At 50.7% G+C, this 18402-nt stretch overlaps 6 protein-coding genes across 6 annotated transcripts; 2 read left to right on the forward strand and 4 right to left on the reverse strand.

Annotated features, from left to right (window-relative positions):
* Positions 1–673: 673 nt before the first annotated feature.
* On the reverse strand, positions 674–5985 carry ALTATR162_LOCUS10087 (uncharacterized protein; the record flags this gene model as incomplete). The annotated part of the gene is made up of 7 exons (XM_043317723.1): positions 674–2442; positions 2495–2965; positions 3176–3404; positions 3457–3745; positions 4528–4612; positions 4670–4898; positions 4948–5985. 7 exons carry the CDS (start codon positions 5983–5985, stop codon positions 674–676), a joined length of 4110 nt encoding a protein of 1369 aa, XP_043173658.1.
* A 608-nt stretch (positions 5986–6593) lies between these two features.
* Positions 6594–11325, forward strand: ALTATR162_LOCUS10088 (uncharacterized protein; the record flags this gene model as incomplete). The annotated part of the gene is made up of 6 exons (XM_043317724.1): positions 6594–6688; positions 6744–8048; positions 8102–8170; positions 8212–8348; positions 9459–10029; positions 10083–11325. 6 exons carry the CDS (start codon positions 6594–6596, stop codon positions 11323–11325), a joined length of 3420 nt encoding a protein of 1139 aa, XP_043173659.1.
* A 52-nt stretch (positions 11326–11377) lies between these two features.
* Positions 11378–12028, reverse strand: ALTATR162_LOCUS10089 (uncharacterized protein; the record flags this gene model as incomplete). Its single annotated transcript, XM_043317725.1, has 2 exons — positions 11378–11784; positions 11851–12028. The coding sequence occupies 2 exons, from the start codon at positions 12026–12028 to the stop codon at positions 11378–11380; spliced, it is 585 nt and encodes a 194-aa protein (XP_043173660.1).
* A 387-nt stretch (positions 12029–12415) lies between these two features.
* ALTATR162_LOCUS10090 (uncharacterized protein) lies at positions 12416–13258 on the reverse strand (the record flags this gene model as incomplete). The annotated part of the gene is made up of 1 exon (XM_043317726.1): positions 12416–13258. The coding sequence occupies one exon, from the start codon at positions 13256–13258 to the stop codon at positions 12416–12418; it is 843 nt and encodes a 280-aa protein (XP_043173661.1).
* A 1793-nt stretch (positions 13259–15051) lies between these two features.
* Positions 15052–15846, forward strand: ALTATR162_LOCUS10091 (uncharacterized protein; the record flags this gene model as incomplete). The annotated part of the gene is made up of 2 exons (XM_043317727.1): positions 15052–15166; positions 15224–15846. The coding sequence occupies 2 exons, from the start codon at positions 15052–15054 to the stop codon at positions 15844–15846; spliced, it is 738 nt and encodes a 245-aa protein (XP_043173662.1).
* A 352-nt stretch (positions 15847–16198) lies between these two features.
* On the reverse strand, positions 16199–17269 carry ALTATR162_LOCUS10092 (uncharacterized protein; the record flags this gene model as incomplete). Its single annotated transcript, XM_043317728.1, has 2 exons — positions 16199–16734; positions 16816–17269. 2 exons carry the CDS (start codon positions 17267–17269, stop codon positions 16199–16201), a joined length of 990 nt encoding a protein of 329 aa, XP_043173663.1.
* Positions 17270–18402: the final 1133 nt, after the last annotated feature.

Below are 18402 nucleotides of genomic sequence, written 5' to 3' on the forward strand. Positions count from 1 at the left end.
GTGCGTGTCACAGCAATTGGCCAATCGTGAGGACCTCGGGAGCACACGAAATCACATGCTTTGAACTTAGCGCGCTCGTCCAAATTCCGTGGTCGGCATCATGTTCACCTTCTCATTGGCAGCTCTCGGACCTACGGTTTACTCTCATCAGTTGTTCTCCTACTCCTATTGCAGACACCCAAGGGCTAGATTGGGGGTTGGATAGTAGTTTAGGCAATCTCATTAACCGTCACAGATTCTTGCGCACCATCCCAGTGACATAATAATCTCTTTTGAACTTTCATGCATCCCGCTGTGAGTTGAGGAAGAACAGAGAAAGCATGCAGGACTTTACAAAACGAAGAAGCTAGCAGTCCGTTCGATTGATGACCACTCTTTTCAGCCCAAGTCTCACATGAAGAATCCCAAGGTTCTGTTCGACACATTTGGAAACATGCATGCCATCAGCAGGCCGCTCCAAGTTTTGGAAAAAAAAAATAAAAAAAAATGTGAAATGAAGTAGAACATTCGAATCAGAAAGAAGAATATATATACACCATTGGTGATTCCAGGCTAGCTGGAACGACGAAGTACAAATGTCGAATGTCCAGTCTCATGTGCATCGTGTCACATGCATATATATCGATCCCCACTAGGCCATTCCGTAAAAGCAGACTCTTCCACATTCTCATTCTCACCGCCCACTCGTATTCGCAACAATCTCCTCCCAAACAGGCCAATACGCATCCGCACCCGGCTCGTCCATCTGCCAAATCAAACTCGGATTCACTCTCATAACACCCTCATGTTCCTTCTTCAAGTCCACTAGTCTCTCACTCAAACCTCTAATCTCGTTCACCACCAATCTTAATTCCTTACCTTCCACGGTCGCCGGTGATATCTCGCCTTTCAAATCCGACAACGGACCAACGAGACGTGTGAGTGTAGGAGGCAAGTTGTAGCGGAAAGAAGCCTCAACCCATGCAGTGACTGCAAGACGGGAAGCTAAGAAGGCGCTGAGTGCGGGTAGGTAGGCAAGTGTGTCAGCAGGAGAGGTTGTGGTGTAGTGAGATGATGGGGATAGAGCGCGGCTTAGATGTATGGGCCAGCAGAGAGCTGTGTAGCGAAGAAAAGGGAGGTGAGTGTCAAAAGGTACAATGCGTATGCTATTCGCCCGAGAGCTGTTGTGTTGAGTTGATATAGTCGGTGCAGCGTGTGTGTTGGTATCTCCATCCAATGAAGATAAAGATTTGTATCCACTGTCTCCTGATGCGCTTGTTCGTTGACTTGAGCCGCTGCTCGTAGGTATAACGGGTGGCCTGGCTGCGTTATGAGGCTGTAAGGCACCGAGAGGACGTTTCGGGATATCGTGGGCGAGGTAGGTTAGACAACGCGAAGCAAGATGGGCATGCACGCTACTCTCGTCGCAGAGACTGAACTCCGAGTCTTGAGACACTGGATCATGGAGGTAGTCGCGTATGGTTTCGTGGGCGAAGGCAATGTCATCATTGACAACGCGAAGAAGACCACATGTGAGTTCCGGTAAGGCTTGCATAATATCGGTCGTATGCGAACCATCGGACACGTTAGGGTTGTATGTGCTTAGAGCGGCATGCAGTGCCCCCGGACACATGCGGTTGATTGGGAAAGATAACCACCGGAACGTGTCAGTAATGATGCGCTTTTCGGTCAGTGGATGACGTGCCAATGCGTCAAACACGACACGAAAGAGTGATTCTAGACCCTGCAGTGAACGTATGCCCTGTAAGATATCAAGCCGCTCTTCTGACGACAGCAGCGGCGACTGAAGGAACCTCATCAACGTGCTGGCCCATGAAAAGTCGCCATCTGCTATATTCGCGACTTCCGAGATGAGCACTCGATCCATGGAGATTCCGAAGAAGCCTTGGTCTGCTAGACGATTCATTTCTGGTACCACGAGGCCATCTATGGCAACGGCGTTGTGCTTGTTGGTAAGTGGGAGGATGTGGGGAGCATCTGAAGCCCACTTCTGGTACTCGAGAGGTATCCTCAAATTCGGCCTGCTGAATATGATGACTCTTGTATCGGAACCGCGACAGAGTCTTGCTAAAGAGGCAAGGAGCATCTCAGTGTCGCTACACTCATCAATGCCATCAACTACAATGAAGGTGGGGTGTTGTCGAAGTAGAAGCAAGAGAACATCCAGCACCTCATCAGTAGTGGCATGCTCTCGAAACGAAGTTTTGCGCAACAGAAGGCTGACAGCATCCAGGGTGGAGCGATCGTATCGATGTGTCTGGAGCAACTGACATGACATGGTCCGAAATGCGTCTTCAGGCCGATTGTCCTCGGAAAGAAGATTACTAAAATGGTGGTATGCGGTCGCAGGAGGCTCATCGCATAGGTCAGGGTCTTCTGCCTCACCAGCCAGATTGCTCACAACCGATTGTGAGATGACGGTCTTGCCGAAGCCGGCTTTTGCTAACCATTTGTCAGCTTTCCCAAAAATTGATGTATGCGCAAGCAGACCTACCCTGTACGAACAACACTCGTTGTTGCCAGTTACCAACTATAGCATCCTGATCATTTGCCATACTTCGATCAAATTGCTGGTCTCGCCATTTGGTATACGCTGGAGCATGTAAGAACCACGCACAGGAGTCCTGGTAAGGTTGGTGAAAGTCGTAAGGCTTTATGACAAACGAGGTTGAAGTTGACAGCCAGCTTTGCACCTTTTCAACTCTTCTCAACCGCTTCGCTAGTCGCTGTCCCTCTTGTTCTACCTGGTTGTTGCGATTTGCACCAGTTTGTCGATGTAGGAAGTCGAGATAACTTCTACGGTGCTGTGATATATCCGCGTAGTATTGAAACTGGTTCTCGGTCTCTTTCTCTAGCCACCTCCTGTGGTGTTCTATTCGGGTTTCTATGTGGACAAAGCGAGAGTCGAGTGGCCGCCATTGCGCCGACCGTGTCTCACCGAACGTGAGAGAATGCAATTCAGCGCCTGTGTAAAGTCAGTCAGATCGGGTTCTAAATCTCGACCGTATGGAAGTATATGATCAAGGTTCGTCATGGAACTCTGAGCATAACACAAAAGCTCGTGCGCATAGCAAATCACACGATCTAGTGCTGTACGGATCTTAAAAGCTTCTGTCGTCGGATACCACGACAGTTCAAACCATCTGTGCGGCTTAGAAGCAATGAAAAGACGTACCTTGTGGTCCCCGGCAAAAGATTCGATACAGCTCCAAGAATAGCTGCACAAAATCCACATATACATAAGACAAAAGTGTTGCTAAATGATAATCTTCGGCTTGGCCATGAGCCTCGGAACCGTTGCGTTTGCAGATATCGTAGACCTGTTGGTAAGGAGGCGTGATTTGCACAATAGCCTCAAGCATGTCGGCAATCTTCTCTAGGAAAAGCGCGCAGTTGCTGCTCATCTGCTTTCCGTGTGAGTTCAACACATGCATCGAGAATGTGCTTGGTCCATACCTTGAATACCAATCGGACAGTTCCCCACAAGTAACCCGTCCATGCTGCCTGTACTTCTACGCATGTGCTAAGAACGTTGAAGTAGGATGTAAAAGTGCGAATGAATAATGTGAACTTTCGACTGCAAACAACTAGTCTTCGATCTGCCAACCCGTTGCTAGCGGAAACACGATGTAACTCATCCAGCAGACGCGATGTACTAACGTCATGATGGAAATGCTGATAATGTTCCTGCAGTATGGTGTTGCGTATTGCTTCTACGGCTTCATCAAAGAGTGGATGGTCTAAGCTAAGTTGTTGTTAGCTCGATTCATGCCACCGGTGATAGACCAACCTTGAATCCACCATTGCTATATCCATGTTTTGAGCCTGTGACGACATTTCTTAGATGGAATCGAACTTGAGCGCAGGCTTCTTCTCTGTAACGAATGCATTGGCACGAAATGTTGAGAATCCACTTTGGACAATTCAGGGCGAAAGTGACATTGTAAAGGCATGAACCCGACAGGGGTAGCGGTGTGTCTATGTAATAAGCATTCAACGTGCTCACTCTGATGGGACCTAAACGAGAGCAATTACTGCCCTGCATGGAGCCACGGGAGAAGAAACGGGCGTCGTGGGGCTGAAAGGCTGCGACAGATAAGCGGGATGTGTAAGAGCATGGTGAGTGAGGACCTATAGCCACGAATGTCATGCCCCGGACACAAGGTAATTCGCAGACGTGGGGGAGCGAGCTAGGAACGTGGGCGAGACGACAGGCCCATGCGACAGCTCGCATGTGGCAGATCGGAGGTCCAGGCCGACCGGCGGGTAATTCCTTGTTCGTAATGAGTAAAAGAAACATAAAAGGAACATTACTCAAGCGAGCCGTGGAACATGAACGAATAACATCTTGGGTATCACCTCCTACGAGCTACATAGCCAACTGCTCGGCGCAACGGGTCTATAGTACAAAAGGTATTAGAATGCGAGGTACTAAAGCGAATGCCACTAAAGTTGTGGCTACCTGATTACGCGGATGCAGGCATGCCGAGCCGAAGCGCAAGCAGCGCACGCACATCGGTGACATACTGCAAGCCTTCAAGCAACGGGATAAGGTGCAGCAGATCGTGGTCTGTTGGGTCGCTAATCCAGCCCTCGATGGGAATGGCATTGTCTGGTTTCACAATCAGTACAGGTCGCCTTGGGCGCACTGGGCTGAAGCTGATCTTACCTGGATGGAAAACGTAGCTCAAGGGGCTGTTATCAAGAATCATGACCTTGCTGAGATCGGGCTCAACCTGAGCAAGATCTTTGATGTAAGCCCCGTTGCGAACAGTGCAGTGCTGTCGATAGTATCTTCCTGCAAAGTACTTGCGCTCCACCTCCAGCCAGTCGATGACGGGATCTGCATACTCCTGTACCGAAGCGGTGAATATAATCAGGTTGTACCATTTACTGACCTATCGCTCCGTTAGTGTGACATGGGGCGCACCTAGCTGGCGTGCATACCTTTTTCAAGAAGTCGTCGCAATACGGCCGTTTGTGAACATAGTATAGAAGCGGCACTTGTGGACCAATAACTTGTCCATCCGCGCCAACCGATGCCTGGAGCTTCACTTCTACCATGTGGCCAGTCTGGAAGCGACCGCCATTGACTATGCTGTGAATCAGTGTCTCATCGAGATCTATGATCAGCGTCTTTTGGTGTGGCCCGACGGCGGATACGCCTTTCGCGGAATACGACGGCTGGCGGCGAGGTACCAAGGGACGCGGGGGTTGGGGCGCTCGTGGGAACTTGGTCAATTGTTTCGAAGATGCGGTTGCCGGGCCAGTAGGAGACTTTAGGGACGCGGCAGTCTCGGACGAGATGGAGTTGGTCTTTGACGATTGGGCCTTTTTCGCTGCCTTCCGTTGCCTTAGAGCGTCCTCGTTGTGGTGCAGCGTGATACGTATTGATCTCTTTGCAGGAGCGATTTCGTCTGCTCGTGCAGTTGCGCTCGATTTGGATCGGGTATGGCGAGAGGGGCTGTCCATGTCGTCGTCGCGTGTGGGAGATCGCTCGCTTTCCGAGTCAGACGTCATGGCGGTTGAGGTTGATGCTATTGATAGGGACCGCCTCGTAGGTTGCTTCATGACTGGTTGGGCGACACTCGAACTGCGACTCTTGCGCGTTCCCTTCTCGCTACGGTCCGGGGCAGCCGAGGCTCGCGATGCATGCGCTGCAACTTTTTTCCGACGTCCGCGAGTGAAAGTGCGCGAGATATTGTAGACGGGGGCTAGAAAGGAGAAGTGGCCATCTTCCTCGTAGTAGAAGGCGGCCACGAGATACTGCCCCGTATAAACAAAGGGGGTTACCAGTACCCCTACAACAGCGGCAATTCCGTCAGATATGCGCGCCGGATACAGCCATCTCCTTCGCCTCTTGGTGTCTTCGTATGGTCCCTTCTGGGGTTGTTGGAGCAGAGGTGTCTTCTCGTCGTAGGCGGATGCGACGGCTTCCGTATTCGAGGAGCCGGAGCCGGAGCCGTCACTCCTGTCGACGCCCATCTTGCGCGTCTCACTCTGTGCAGCTATTGCACTCGCATCGTCAGCTGGGGATGATCTGGAGGGCCGAGGTTCGAGAATGGCGAAGGACTGTGGGGTAGCGTGATTGCTGGGGAGCGCTGATGCTTATGTGTTGTTGGCTGACGACAATACCTCCGTGATGGCGGGGCCGTTGCGAAGGGTGTAGAGAGTTGCGGCCCAGTCAATGTGCTCTTCTAGCACTGACGAAACTAGCAACAAGCCGAGGCGTGAATTTGGAGGGAGAAGATGGCTATGCAGCTAAACAGAAGGTTGGGGGTGATGGCAATGACGAACCGCTGGAGAGACCGTGCCCAATCGGAACACCGAAAGCTCAATTTAGTTACGACTCATACTTTCCCATCACCAAGTCTTGAACAAGCAACTTTCCCCCACACTGCCCAAATAAGGCGATTCCCGTGCCGCCAGTGCTTTGAGACGCTAGAAATTCCATCGACTGTCCAGACTACTTGCCCAACGTCAAATAGGGACCACGAGAGTCATTACAGAACAACCCCACCACCCCACATAACCCTCGATATACGCTTCGAAATCTCGAGACTCTCGAGTGCCATTTCACACATATCCCCACCATGCAGGGCGCAACGATACAGGCGCCGGGGCTGTCCACGTACCTCAAGTCACTGAAGAGTACTCCTGTAGATGCCTCTGTTGAGCATTTTATCTCGTGAGACGCGACTCTGCATGCACATGCGCAACAACCACTAACCTGTCCACTCCAGACTCCTCAAGCGACGGCAGATACGAAATTCGAGGCCATGCGCCATTGCGACAACGGCCCTACTTCTGCGCGTAGTCGGAGAGTTCAAGGGAAGGGATGCTGCAAAGCTCATTGAGCGCATAAAGCAGGTTGGCAGGCGGTTGACATCGGCGCAACCACGAGAAGTTGTAGTAGGAAACATCGTACGACGCGTGCTGGGACTGGTACGCGAGGTCGTCGACGAACATGCTGAAGGGCAAACACCAACGGGAAGCGAACCAGGCCACTCTACACCACAAGCGCACGCGCACGCGCACGCGCAGCACGACTCCCTCCACAGGCCAGCCTTGAACTCGAGCATATCCACCTTCAGTCCTCTCAGACATGCCGTCGCCGAACCCATGCACGCCAGTGTATTCACCGACAACGCCTCCGATGCCAGCGAACCCTCAAGACGGCCCCCATTACTCACCTCACACACTTCGTATGCGCCCACCTCCGCCGCTCCTCTGGTACACTCGCTATTCGGACTCTTCTCTCAGCCAGCAGATACACCCTCGACTACAAGTACACCCACAGGGCAAGCATCGCCAAATGGCAAGAGCACCCTCACAGCACTCAACCTGGAGCGGCTCGAGGGTATCAACAGGAGCCAAAATCTGGACCTGAAGGGTGAGGTCATGGAGGGCATAAGAGAACTCCAGGATGAGCTGGAAACATCAGACAAGCAGATTGCCGAAGTTGCGCTCGAGCACATTCACGCCAACGAGATTATCCTCACCCACACCGCGTCAACAACCGTCCAGAAGTTCCTCCTGTTCGCTGCAAGAAAGCGCAAGTTTACCGTTGTACACGCCGAAACATATCCCCACGATCACACTGCCACGCATGGCATCCTCCTTACCGGTAAGAAGCGAGAAGCGAATCCAGATGACGACGAGGACGACGACAAGTGGAAGCCGCTCACCGACGCTGGTATTCAAGTCTACGTTATCCCAGACTCACATGTCTTCGCCATAATGTCTCGCGTCAACAAGGTCATTCTGGCGACGCATACCGTGCTAGCCAACGGCGGCCTAGTAGCAGCAGCTGGAGCACATATGATTGCAAAGGCTGCAAAGGAGCACCAGACGCCTGTTGTCGTGCTCAGTGGTGTATACAAGCTCAGCCCAGTCTACCCATTCGACATCGACGAGCTGATCGAGCACGGTGATGCTGGAAGTGTAGTACCCTACGACGACGGCGAATTCGTCGACAAGGTCGATGTTGAGAATCCCCTGTATGACTACGTTCCTGCAGACCTTGTGGATCTCTACATCACTAACCTGTAAGTCTCGACTGGAACTTTTGCACGCATTGGATCAAAACTGACCATCACAGTGGCGGACATGCACCTTCATACCTGTACCGCATTGTAGCAGACCACTACCGCTCTGAGGACATCACTTTGTAATTTAGCCATGAGCCACGGCGTTATGACACCAACCAAGCCTAGAACGGAAGTCAAAAGTGCGGGCAGCAGACGATATTACACCGTCTAGAGAAGCAATACTCTGCGCTGCAGTCACGCAGTACCTAAGACCAATGAGCAACAGCACAAATTTCCCATCCATTCAACTTGAAGCACGTATGCGACCATCTTCATCATCGCCGACTCGTACCCTCGCCCTCCGCCCGCCCAACTAACACATCCTACACACCCTTCACTCCGATTGGCTGCCCTCTTGTGCCCCTTCTGCACATACCCATATCCCGCAGATCGCTACCCGCAGATCACTACCCGCATCATTGGTCACACAAACGTTAGCAGTGTGCCCTTCGGCCATGGGAAATCAATGCTTTTTGCCAAAGTTACCACGTTGGGAAGTTTGACGGTCCACGAGGGTGGGTCGGCGGGACGGCAAGGGGCACAGTGGCGTTTTTGGGTAGATAGTCGTGAGTTAGATGCACTTGTTGCGCGCGGGGTGTTTTGCTTTTGTTGAGATTTGGCCGTAGGCGCGACCAAAAATGACGCATGTAGCATTATGGAACAAGGTTAGTTTGTAGAAGGTTGGTGGTTGTTCTTCGCACGTTCTAGCTCTGTTTTCTCAGAGCTGGGGTGCGTGGAGGGGTCAGTATCACAGCCCCTCCTTCATGCTCGATAACTCATGCTTCGTTGTCTTCACTCGCACTAAGACATTACGTGTACAAGCCCATCTCGACTGCGTGCGGAGAAATAACGATATGCAACAAGTGCTAGCGGTCACCCATCTTTGGAAGTTACTCAAAGTGATAACGTAGGGCTTATCATGTCCTCGGGTCGGCTGTTGTGACATTACGTATGCGGAGAATGCGGGCGCACATCCTGTGGAGCTGAGTTGATAGAGTATTAACCTGAACTCCATCTCTTTTGATTGGAGAAACAGTAAAGGCGTCGTCAAGGTGCACAATGTCGTTTCTTCAACTTGAAGGGTTGCATGTGTTTGTTACTGGGGCTGCCGGAGGAATTGGTAGTGCGATTGTAGAGGAGTTTCTAGGTATGTGTTGGACTTGGTATCTTTGAGGTGTATGCGAGGGGATATTTCAACGTCAAGGAACGTCTCCAAGGCCTATGGTAGGCTTACGATTATTGTCAAACCATGCTGAGGTGGAAGAAGGCACTCTCTGGCTTACCAACATCGTCGAGTACAGCACCCGGACTAATACAAGCACTCACATCGGTCATTTCTTCACCTCTTCATTGCTAACACTTGCACAGCACAAGGCTGTAAAGTCACCGCACATGACCTCCGCCTGAACCCTCTTGCTTCAACAAACCCCAACCTCCACTGCTTACAAGGCAACATCAGTTCAGAAACCTCCATCCAGGATTCAATCTCCCAAGCTATCAACCATTTCTCGCAACCAATAAGCATCCTCTGCGCTAATGCCGGCATCACCGATGAGTCCTCTAGCTACTCCATCTGGGACATGCCCAGCGACCTCTGGGACCGCACCTATGCCGTAAACGTGCGTGGTACATTCTTTACCATTAAGCATTTCCTCAAATCTGTCGAAAAGTCACAGAAAGACACTGGTAAGGATATCAATAATGTCAGTGTCGTTGTGACGGGGTCAGAGTGTGGGGTTTTCGGTCAAACAGGACATGTAGAGTATGCGAGTGGGAAAGCAGGACTACAGTATGGGCTTGTGAAGACGGTGAAGAACGAGATTGTAAGGCTTAACAAAAAGGCGAGGATTAATGCTGTCGCACCCGGGTGGGTGGATACTAAGTTGATTGAGGGGAGACTAGATGACCCTCGAGAGATGTGGAGAGAGGCTGAGGCTACGTGAGTTTGATGCTTTTACTGACTCTTCGAGACGTTTGCGCTGACAATCACAGTGTTCCACTCAGGAAGATTGCGCAGCCCACTGATGTAGCGAGAGCAGCAGCCTTTCTAGCAAGCCATCGTGCTGCGGGCCATATCTCAGGGCAATGTATCTCTGTGGATGGCGGTATGGAGGGTCGTATCGTGTGGTCCGAGGACGAAGTTCGCAAATCGCATGCAACCACTGTTGAACCAGAGGCACCATCGATCAAGGCGACTGGAGAGGGTGAAATATTTGGTACTGCCACCGAAGGCGTGTCTCTGGCTAGTAGAAACCCCTCAGCGATGGTCGCCCCAACCATGTCGTCTCTCAACAGCCCTCAACCTAGTCACAACCCGAAGATCAAGATCCTGCTCTCGGTAGACTTCGATGCAGTATCGGGCTGGCTAGGCACTGGTCAACACCCAGACAACAACCTCGCCGATTACAGTACCGGGTTCTTCAGTGGACATGTTGGTGTTCCGCGACTCCTCAAACTGTTCGCCAAACACGGCATCGCCAACAAAGTAACTTGGTTCGTGCCGATGCACAGCGCTGAGTCATTTCCTAAAGAGTTCGCCGCAATCAAGAGCAGTGGTGCGGAGATAGGTCTACACGGCTACTGCCACGAAGGCGCCCCACAGCTCACTCCAACCCAAGAACGCGAAGTCCTCGAACATTGCATAAGCCTCTACCAGGAATTATTGGGGAAACGCCCACTGGGTTACCGTGCACCGCTCTACCAACTTCGCGAGAGTACCGTAGAGTTACTAGAAGAATACTCTTTCCTCTACGACTCCTCTCTCTCCCACCACGACAGCAAACCATATTACCTCCCCAATCTACCACCTATAATACCGCCAAAGTACACAGAAGAAGCTTCAGCAAAAGACTGGATGAAACCTCTCCCCAAACCCAGTGCCCCCACGGTCAAAACACTAGTCGAGATTCCGGCGAACTGGTACACGGAGGATATGACGCCTCTTCAATACCTCCCTAATGTCCCCAACTCACACGGCTATGTTGATGTACGTGTTATGGAGAACATGTGGAAGGATAAGTTCGAATGGATTAGGAGCGAGATGCATGACAGTACTGGAGAGAAAGACGTAGTGGTTTTCCCATTGGTCTTGCATCCAGATACGAGTGGTATGGCGCACGTTATCGGCATGATTGAGAGGGTAATTCAGTGGTTGAAGGCGTGGGAAGCAGAGGTTGAGTTCTGTACTTATGAAGAGGCGGCTATGGGGTGGAAGGAGAAGAATGCTGTAGAATGATATAGGACTCATATCATGGACGCACATACACCGTCTGTTCCGACTCCTCTTACTAGCTGTCCCCTGAACTCTTATCATCATCATACAATCTAATCACACTCCCATTCTCTACCGCCGCTTTCTCCCACGGTTCGTCGCCCCCTACCCCCATGCTCTTCACATTCAGCGTGATGAGACTAGAGCGGAAATCCGATCGCGCAGTCAGCCTTGGGGCCGTCTCTATATCATCGTGAAATTCAGGCGGTGTAACTAGTACTACGGTCTTGTCTTCGAGGGTCTGCTTGTCCATGATGACGAATTCTGTATTCATGATGCCGTGTTCAGAGCGATCGAATTGCCACACAAATTTGACGAGGTCGTCTAGTTTCCAGTCTAGGAAAGGGTATGAGAGGTTTTGCTGCACTGGGGCACGGGTGGGCGATGTAAGCTTAGTGGTGTCGGTTGTGTCGACGAGTACGGCTGGGAGGCATAGTTAGCACATTTGTTGCTTTAGGCATCTCGAGATTTACTCGCCTATGTGGGTACATTCTACAGCCTTGAGCTCTGGCGCTTTGAATGCTTCGATGAAGAACTCGTTGAGAAGCTGAGTTGACGTTAGATGTGCGCGCTTCGTGGGTGAGTAATTTATGAGCCTAACATCGCAAGGTATTCTGGCTATGCAAAATACTGCTATGGTGTTGTCCAGTTGGCTGTCGTTGCACATGGTGAGCGCTGACTGTGCCCGAACTTAATCTTTCCCACTTTGAAGCGCGATCTACTGACTTGACCGCACCGACCACGATTATGGGAATCTGCAAGCATGCTGTAAGAGCGAAGTTGGTTTTTTTGGTGAACATACTACCACCTCTTACAGCTTTAGCCTGAAGTCAAGTAATCGTGTAAAATGGGTTCATAGGTCACCACAATGCCGGAATTCGAGTCAATTTGGATGGATCTTGTACAATTTCATTTTCGCGAGTAACCCGATATGTTTGCCAGCATCTGAACTGTGAAGGCTACCGCCGTCCGTGTTTACCGCCCAGCCATTAGTGCTCACCCTGACCAACTCGGCATCCTCTCACATTCTGTATCTGTACTCCGATGCTGATTATCATCCAAGAAACACCTCCAACTGCTTCGCATATGCCTCAGGTACCTGGTACAGATGACCGTGTCCAGAGTCAGGGTAGATGTGCAGCTCCACGTTCTTTAGCTTCTGCTGCATGAGGAAGCTATTGGCCGTTGGCGTCATGATGTCGTTCTTGCCGTTTGTAACCAGTATCGGCACATCCACCTGCTTCAACCTCTCGAAGAACCCTGGGTCAGACACGAACTGCGTGATTGCGCCATTCATAACCTGGCCTCCTGCTTGATCGACAAATGTCGTGCGCCCCTCACCTTCAACGTTGCGTTCCTGGGTGCGCTGCCACCACGCGTGTCCCAGCGCTCTGCTGGTCTTGGTAGGGTAGAAGAAGAGAGTCATCATGTCTTCCTCGTTAGGTTCAGCTCCACCAGCCAACTCCATAACCTTCGCATCGGGCGCAGTGAAACCTTCCGTGTATGTCGACTGCGTGCCTGCCAGCACCACTTTGTTGACTACATGCGGGTAGTCAAGAAGGATGCACTGCGCAATGAACCCGCCCATGGAGAATCCTAGGAGATCCACCTTAGCCACTCCGATAGCGTTGAGGAAATCAACAGCAATAGCGCCCGCTTCTTGGATGGTAGGTGCAATGCTGCCCGAGCTATGGCCGCAGCCGGCATTGTCGAAGATGATAATAGTTCGTGAAGATGCAATGCTGTTCAGCAAGAGGGGATCGATTAGGTCCATAGTACCGCGGAAATGAGTTAAAAAGAGGAGAGGAATGGTAGAAGGCTTTCCGAAGCGGCGGTACGCAAGTCTGTTGCCTTGGACGGATACATATTGCGTTGGAGCTGTTAGCGCAGACATCATAGTGTTCGAAATGGTTCCACTGTAAAGTTTGATCAGATTTTCAGAAGGTCTTCCTCTGCTGAATCTGGATTACAGAGATGTCTCGTGGGTTATATGTACGTTTACGATGGAGATTTGGATTACTGATCTTGATTTGGCGTGTAAAAGGGACCAACGGAAATGTTCAGTAAACATTTCATTACCTCTTCTACCGCTAACCCATATAGGAGATTTAGCTAGAGCATTCGAATGCAGCTATGATGTATGCTTGTTGATTACATGGTGGCTTGCGCAGCCGAGATGATGGAATCCTCAGTAAGCCGACCCTCAACTGCTACTGCTCCACGGATGCTCCAATCATGAACTACTTACTCGATTAAGAGTTCTTGCTTGACGAGTACTAGAAGCAAATCTTCTACCACCTCCAGCTTAGTGTGTGAACGTTCAGGACAAGCTGAACACTGTGCACAAACGTTACAGGTATGGAAAGTTTCCTTGAATGAATGCTTACATCTGCTCCCGGTCGACGCTGATGTGCATGGCTTTGGGTTTGGAAGTTGGGGTCCTGAGATCACGTTGGAGAGGATATAAATGGATTGCAACGAATGGTATTCGCTTGTCAAGGATTTGTTAACGTAACATGTCTAGCACTGGTCGTGGATAGTATATTGCTCCGGAAATTGATATCTCTATTCGCGAAGAACCCGCTCTCATAATCATTGAAGTATATCCCGGAATCGAAAATGAAGTGAGCATTACGGTTTAAAAAAAAAGGCTTCTGATATCTCTTGATGCATTCGTCGGTTGGCCAGAGACCATGCTGGAAGATAGTGCCACTGATGGATTTTGGTAGATGTGATGAAGCCGGGAAGGACGACCATACTGGCACAGCCACGCGTATAGTCACTGACATAACTATTGAGAGCGAACGCATAGATGTGGTCACGGAGCTCAGTTGATAACCGGAAAAATGGAGACGGTCTGGAAGCACAGAGTGCAATTGGTGGACTGTTAGCATCTAGCTGATTCCCTGCTATATAGCCGCCTTTAGTAGGACGGGCAACAGAGGTCGGAGTGGTGGCAGCGTCGTTCTAGTGTATGTTCATTAGAGTTCTGCTAGTGAGCCTTACTTTTTATATGACTCTATCATAAGGGTGATAGCGGGGCTATTGTGCGGAATTTATTGAGTTATTAGTGGTTCATATACAATTTGTGTTGGCAGTGGACTGAGTCGTAAATATGGTTTACGATCGTGAGTTGGTTGGGAGCCGAGCTCTTGCAGGACTTCTTGAGCAGGGCCGACTTGGGAATGAGAGTGAAAAGTGGAGAACCTCTGCGTTGGAGGAGTTGGATAGCGCAGAGAGCGGACGATATTGCGGGTATCTTGATGCAAGATATCTGCTTCGAGAAGCATGTCAATAATCCAAAGGCAATCTCAGACTGAGAAAGGACCCACTTACATAGAAGAGAAGAAATTCACGGTGCCATTATAACTGTAAAGGCATTAGTCGAGCGGTATAGTTGGAGATGGCACTAAGCATGTGAACTGTCCAGGGCCGGCGCGCTAATCCCAGGGTCCAGGTCCAGGTCCAGGTCCAGAAGTCCCCCACAAACGTCATCCGTTCCTCCGACCACCCAAACAATTAAACAACCGGTTGCCTTGCCGCACGCGCGCAGAAAGCCGCGAAAAGCCACCTTTCAATAACTCCAGGTTCTAATAGCACATAACACAGTCTCCTCTTCCTACGCAATATCAAGTTATTCCCTCCCAAAGTCGGGGCCTCTTGAACCAGCCTGCGCAACAGACCGAAGAGATGGAGAAACTCAAGGAAGCAGAAACAGTAGCGGCGCAACGCTTGCGCAAAACATTCAAATACCCCTCCGAATCCGACGACGAGGACACCGTAGAAGCGGGTATGGATGAACAAGGTAACACTCCCCCTCAGCCTCCTACTCAACCAGTGCCCAGCTAACACGGCCAAACAGATCGCGCAGCCCTCCTCCAAACCCTCAGCACACACGATACATCCACAACGCATACGTACACGCTCTTTCTCCTCGCGCTGCCCTTACTCCCCACACTACTCTACATCCCACACCTATTCACCCTCTCGACACTGCCAACAAGCCTAATCGCCATCGCGAGTCTACTAGCCACAGCGTATACCTTATACTTCCTACCGTTACCACCTACGCAAATGGAGCTCATAGACGGCGTGGATGTCACACCCTCAACCCTCCAAAAACCGTTGAAGGGAAAAGGACAGGGCAGGAAACCTGTTGGTGGATACGGGATTTACAACAAAACCCCATCTTGGGAACAACCGACTGAGAAGAGTGTGAGACGACCTGTGCCGTATCTTTCAAAAGAGATGGCAGACAAGATAGGCGATTATATTGTGCCTATTAACAGAGCCGTGTGTGGACTCTTGGCACTGTACGAGGTGTGGTTGGCGAGGGATTGGAGTGAAGGGTTTATGGTAGGAGGTGGGTTCTTGCCCGGTGTTATTTGTCTGGTTATTCTATGGGCGAGGACAGAGTTGAGGATTATTGACATGGATGTGTTAGAGAAGATGAATACGGGTGCTGCACAGGGGAAAGTGAAATGACACTGAAGTAAGCTGAAGCCTTTCGAGTCTAACTATGAGATAGTCGTGATCATAATGGAATAGCGGTATCATTAGGTTCTATGTACAAGTGGAAGGAATATTTCCGTGATCAATGTCATATCGCGTCGACTGCACATGTCCAACGCTGCGCTGCGCTGTACTATACTGTGCTGTCAAGTGCCAAAGATGCCAAACCAACGCCGCGCTCGCTCGAAAAACAGAATCCAATTTTGTCTTTTTCTGTACCCAGCATCAAATGGGACGTGGGCTACGCTCTTGGAACTTCCATGTCCAAGTCGATATCTACACATGGAACATGGTCGAAAAGATTGGAAGCCGATGGAAGAGGTTCCTAGCCAGATCGCTTCCAGAATTGGTAACCCTTCTTCTGTGGCTTCTCACTCGTCTCGCCAGCTACCATGTTTGTGTCTCTGATGCCGCCAGCCTCTGTGCCAGCAGGATCCATATGGTATGCCTTCTCGTTTCCTCTCTTCTTGCCCTTCCTGACGTCCCTCCTCGACGCACAGCAGCAGCAGAGACCCATTTGTACGAGCCAAGCGAATATGGCGAAAGCGCTCGCTACCCACATGAAGGCGAACAAGGTGACGCCAATTTCCGCCTCGATATTTAGCTCAGCCACACCACCAATAGTGTTGCGAAAGATGATGAACATGACGGTTGCGATGACGGAGGCGACCGTTACGAAGAGCGCGTTGAGGAAGGCGAGGATAGCAACGACGAGGGTGAGCCAGCGCGTATAGATGGAAATGGGCATAACGAAGATGAGGACGAAGGACAAGACGGTTGCGGTGAGGAAAAGACCGAACATCCAGTTTGAGACGAGATGGATTAGGTCGAGGATATCGTTGATGTCAGCGGGAAGATTGACTGTAGACAGCGTTGTTAGTTACTTTACTTTCGAGATGTATCATGTCCAGAAACGGGATAGGATAGTGGAAAGCAACTTACTCGACGCTCCAGCAAGAAGCTCATTACGCAGGATCTCCACAGGGTTAAACCAATACAGCGTTTCTGGCTTACTACAGTAAGTCACGCCTTCGCCCGCATAACCCTCGCAGAAGCCCCATAGCCCGACTTGGTAGAAATCGTGCAATCCCAGCGTTTGCGCGATGGTGTTGATGAGGGCGAAGTTCGGTACACTGGCGGGCACGATATGGCTCAAGTCGAGGCGGATAAAGTACCAATCCCTAATAACAGACTTGTTGCGTACACCAGCAATGTTGACGAGGATAAGGAAGATGAGGGTGATGAAGAGGAAAAAGGATGTTATCAGCGCCCATATCTTGCGTGTGCGAGTTGCGCGCTTGATTTGTTGTTTGCTGAGTTCAGGGACGACGGTCGGTGAGGTTGTTTGCGTTACTGCGGTATCATCCGACTTGCGGCGGCGCGAAAAGATGCCCATGGTAGGCGATTCGGAGGTTTTACAGGCGTTTAGGGAGAAGCAAGCGCTGCAGCGGAGAATAGTGAAAGAAGCAAGTGAATAAGCAACGACGGGAAACTCGAGACACACGAAGAGCGAAGAAGATCCGAAACACTTGGTCGATGAATGTTCAGGCCAGGAAAGCCTTGAATCCGGGGCAACGCAACTTCATACGCGCGTGCTGCAGCAGCAGTCGTGTATTTTATGGAGCCTGGTTGAAGATCTCAAGCTATGACGTACAGGACCCCTAACAGCAAAACTAGACACCGCAAGAAGGCGCTGGCGACGCGGCGCATTATTACCTACGACATACATCGGCACTAAGCCATGCGACTAAAACGTCGAATAACAAATCATTGGTCTAGATGTTGGGCTCGTCTGGAGCACCGGCGTCGGCGCACGTTTGGTACTCGCATGGTCTGGCCGGTACGCGTGTGCAAGAGGCTGGTCATGACGTCGCCCTGGGTACTATTTACGAGGGAGGATTTGGGGGTGGAGTTTGCTATTCGTGGCTGTGTTTGGGGTACTTGGTGTGGATAAACACAAGGGAAAACATATGCGTAAGATTTTCGCGGGTATTATGGGAGCGGAGTTTAATGATCTTCTGTCGATGATGACTGATGATGCGATATAGCGCTAGAGTGCGGATCTGCCGGCAGAGATGCATGAAAAAATCCGCACTATCGCACAGCTGGACGTTGAGGCTCCTTACTAGACAAGCGCTCTTTACGACAGCGGACATATCTCTCTACATCTTGTGCAAGCAAGCATAAACGGGCGCATTCAATCGCACTTGTAGTAATGTTTCTTGTTTCCTTTCCTCTATGTGCTCCACTTGGATATTTCACAATCACTCCAACCGTTCCTGGCAACAGTCACTTTCCTCCAACATGCCGCCAAGGTCTCCAAACCTCCAAGCTGCCCTCTACTCACATCAACTTCACCATCTGGCAGCAATGCAGAAGAATAAAAATTAGACATTGGTAAACGCCAATCCAACGCTAAACCGCCCTAGAAAACGAGTAATCTGCCGGTCGATAGAGTCCCAACCGCGATGGAGAAAGATAGGAAAAAGTACATGACAAGCTGCCTGTACAGGTTGTTGCAGTGGTGTG

The sequence above is a fragment of the Alternaria atra genome (genome assembly GCF_907166805.1).
Source record: "Alternaria atra isolate CS162 genome assembly, contig: 32, whole genome shotgun sequence".
Classification (NCBI taxonomy): Eukaryota; Fungi; Ascomycota; class Dothideomycetes; order Pleosporales; family Pleosporaceae; genus Alternaria; species Alternaria atra.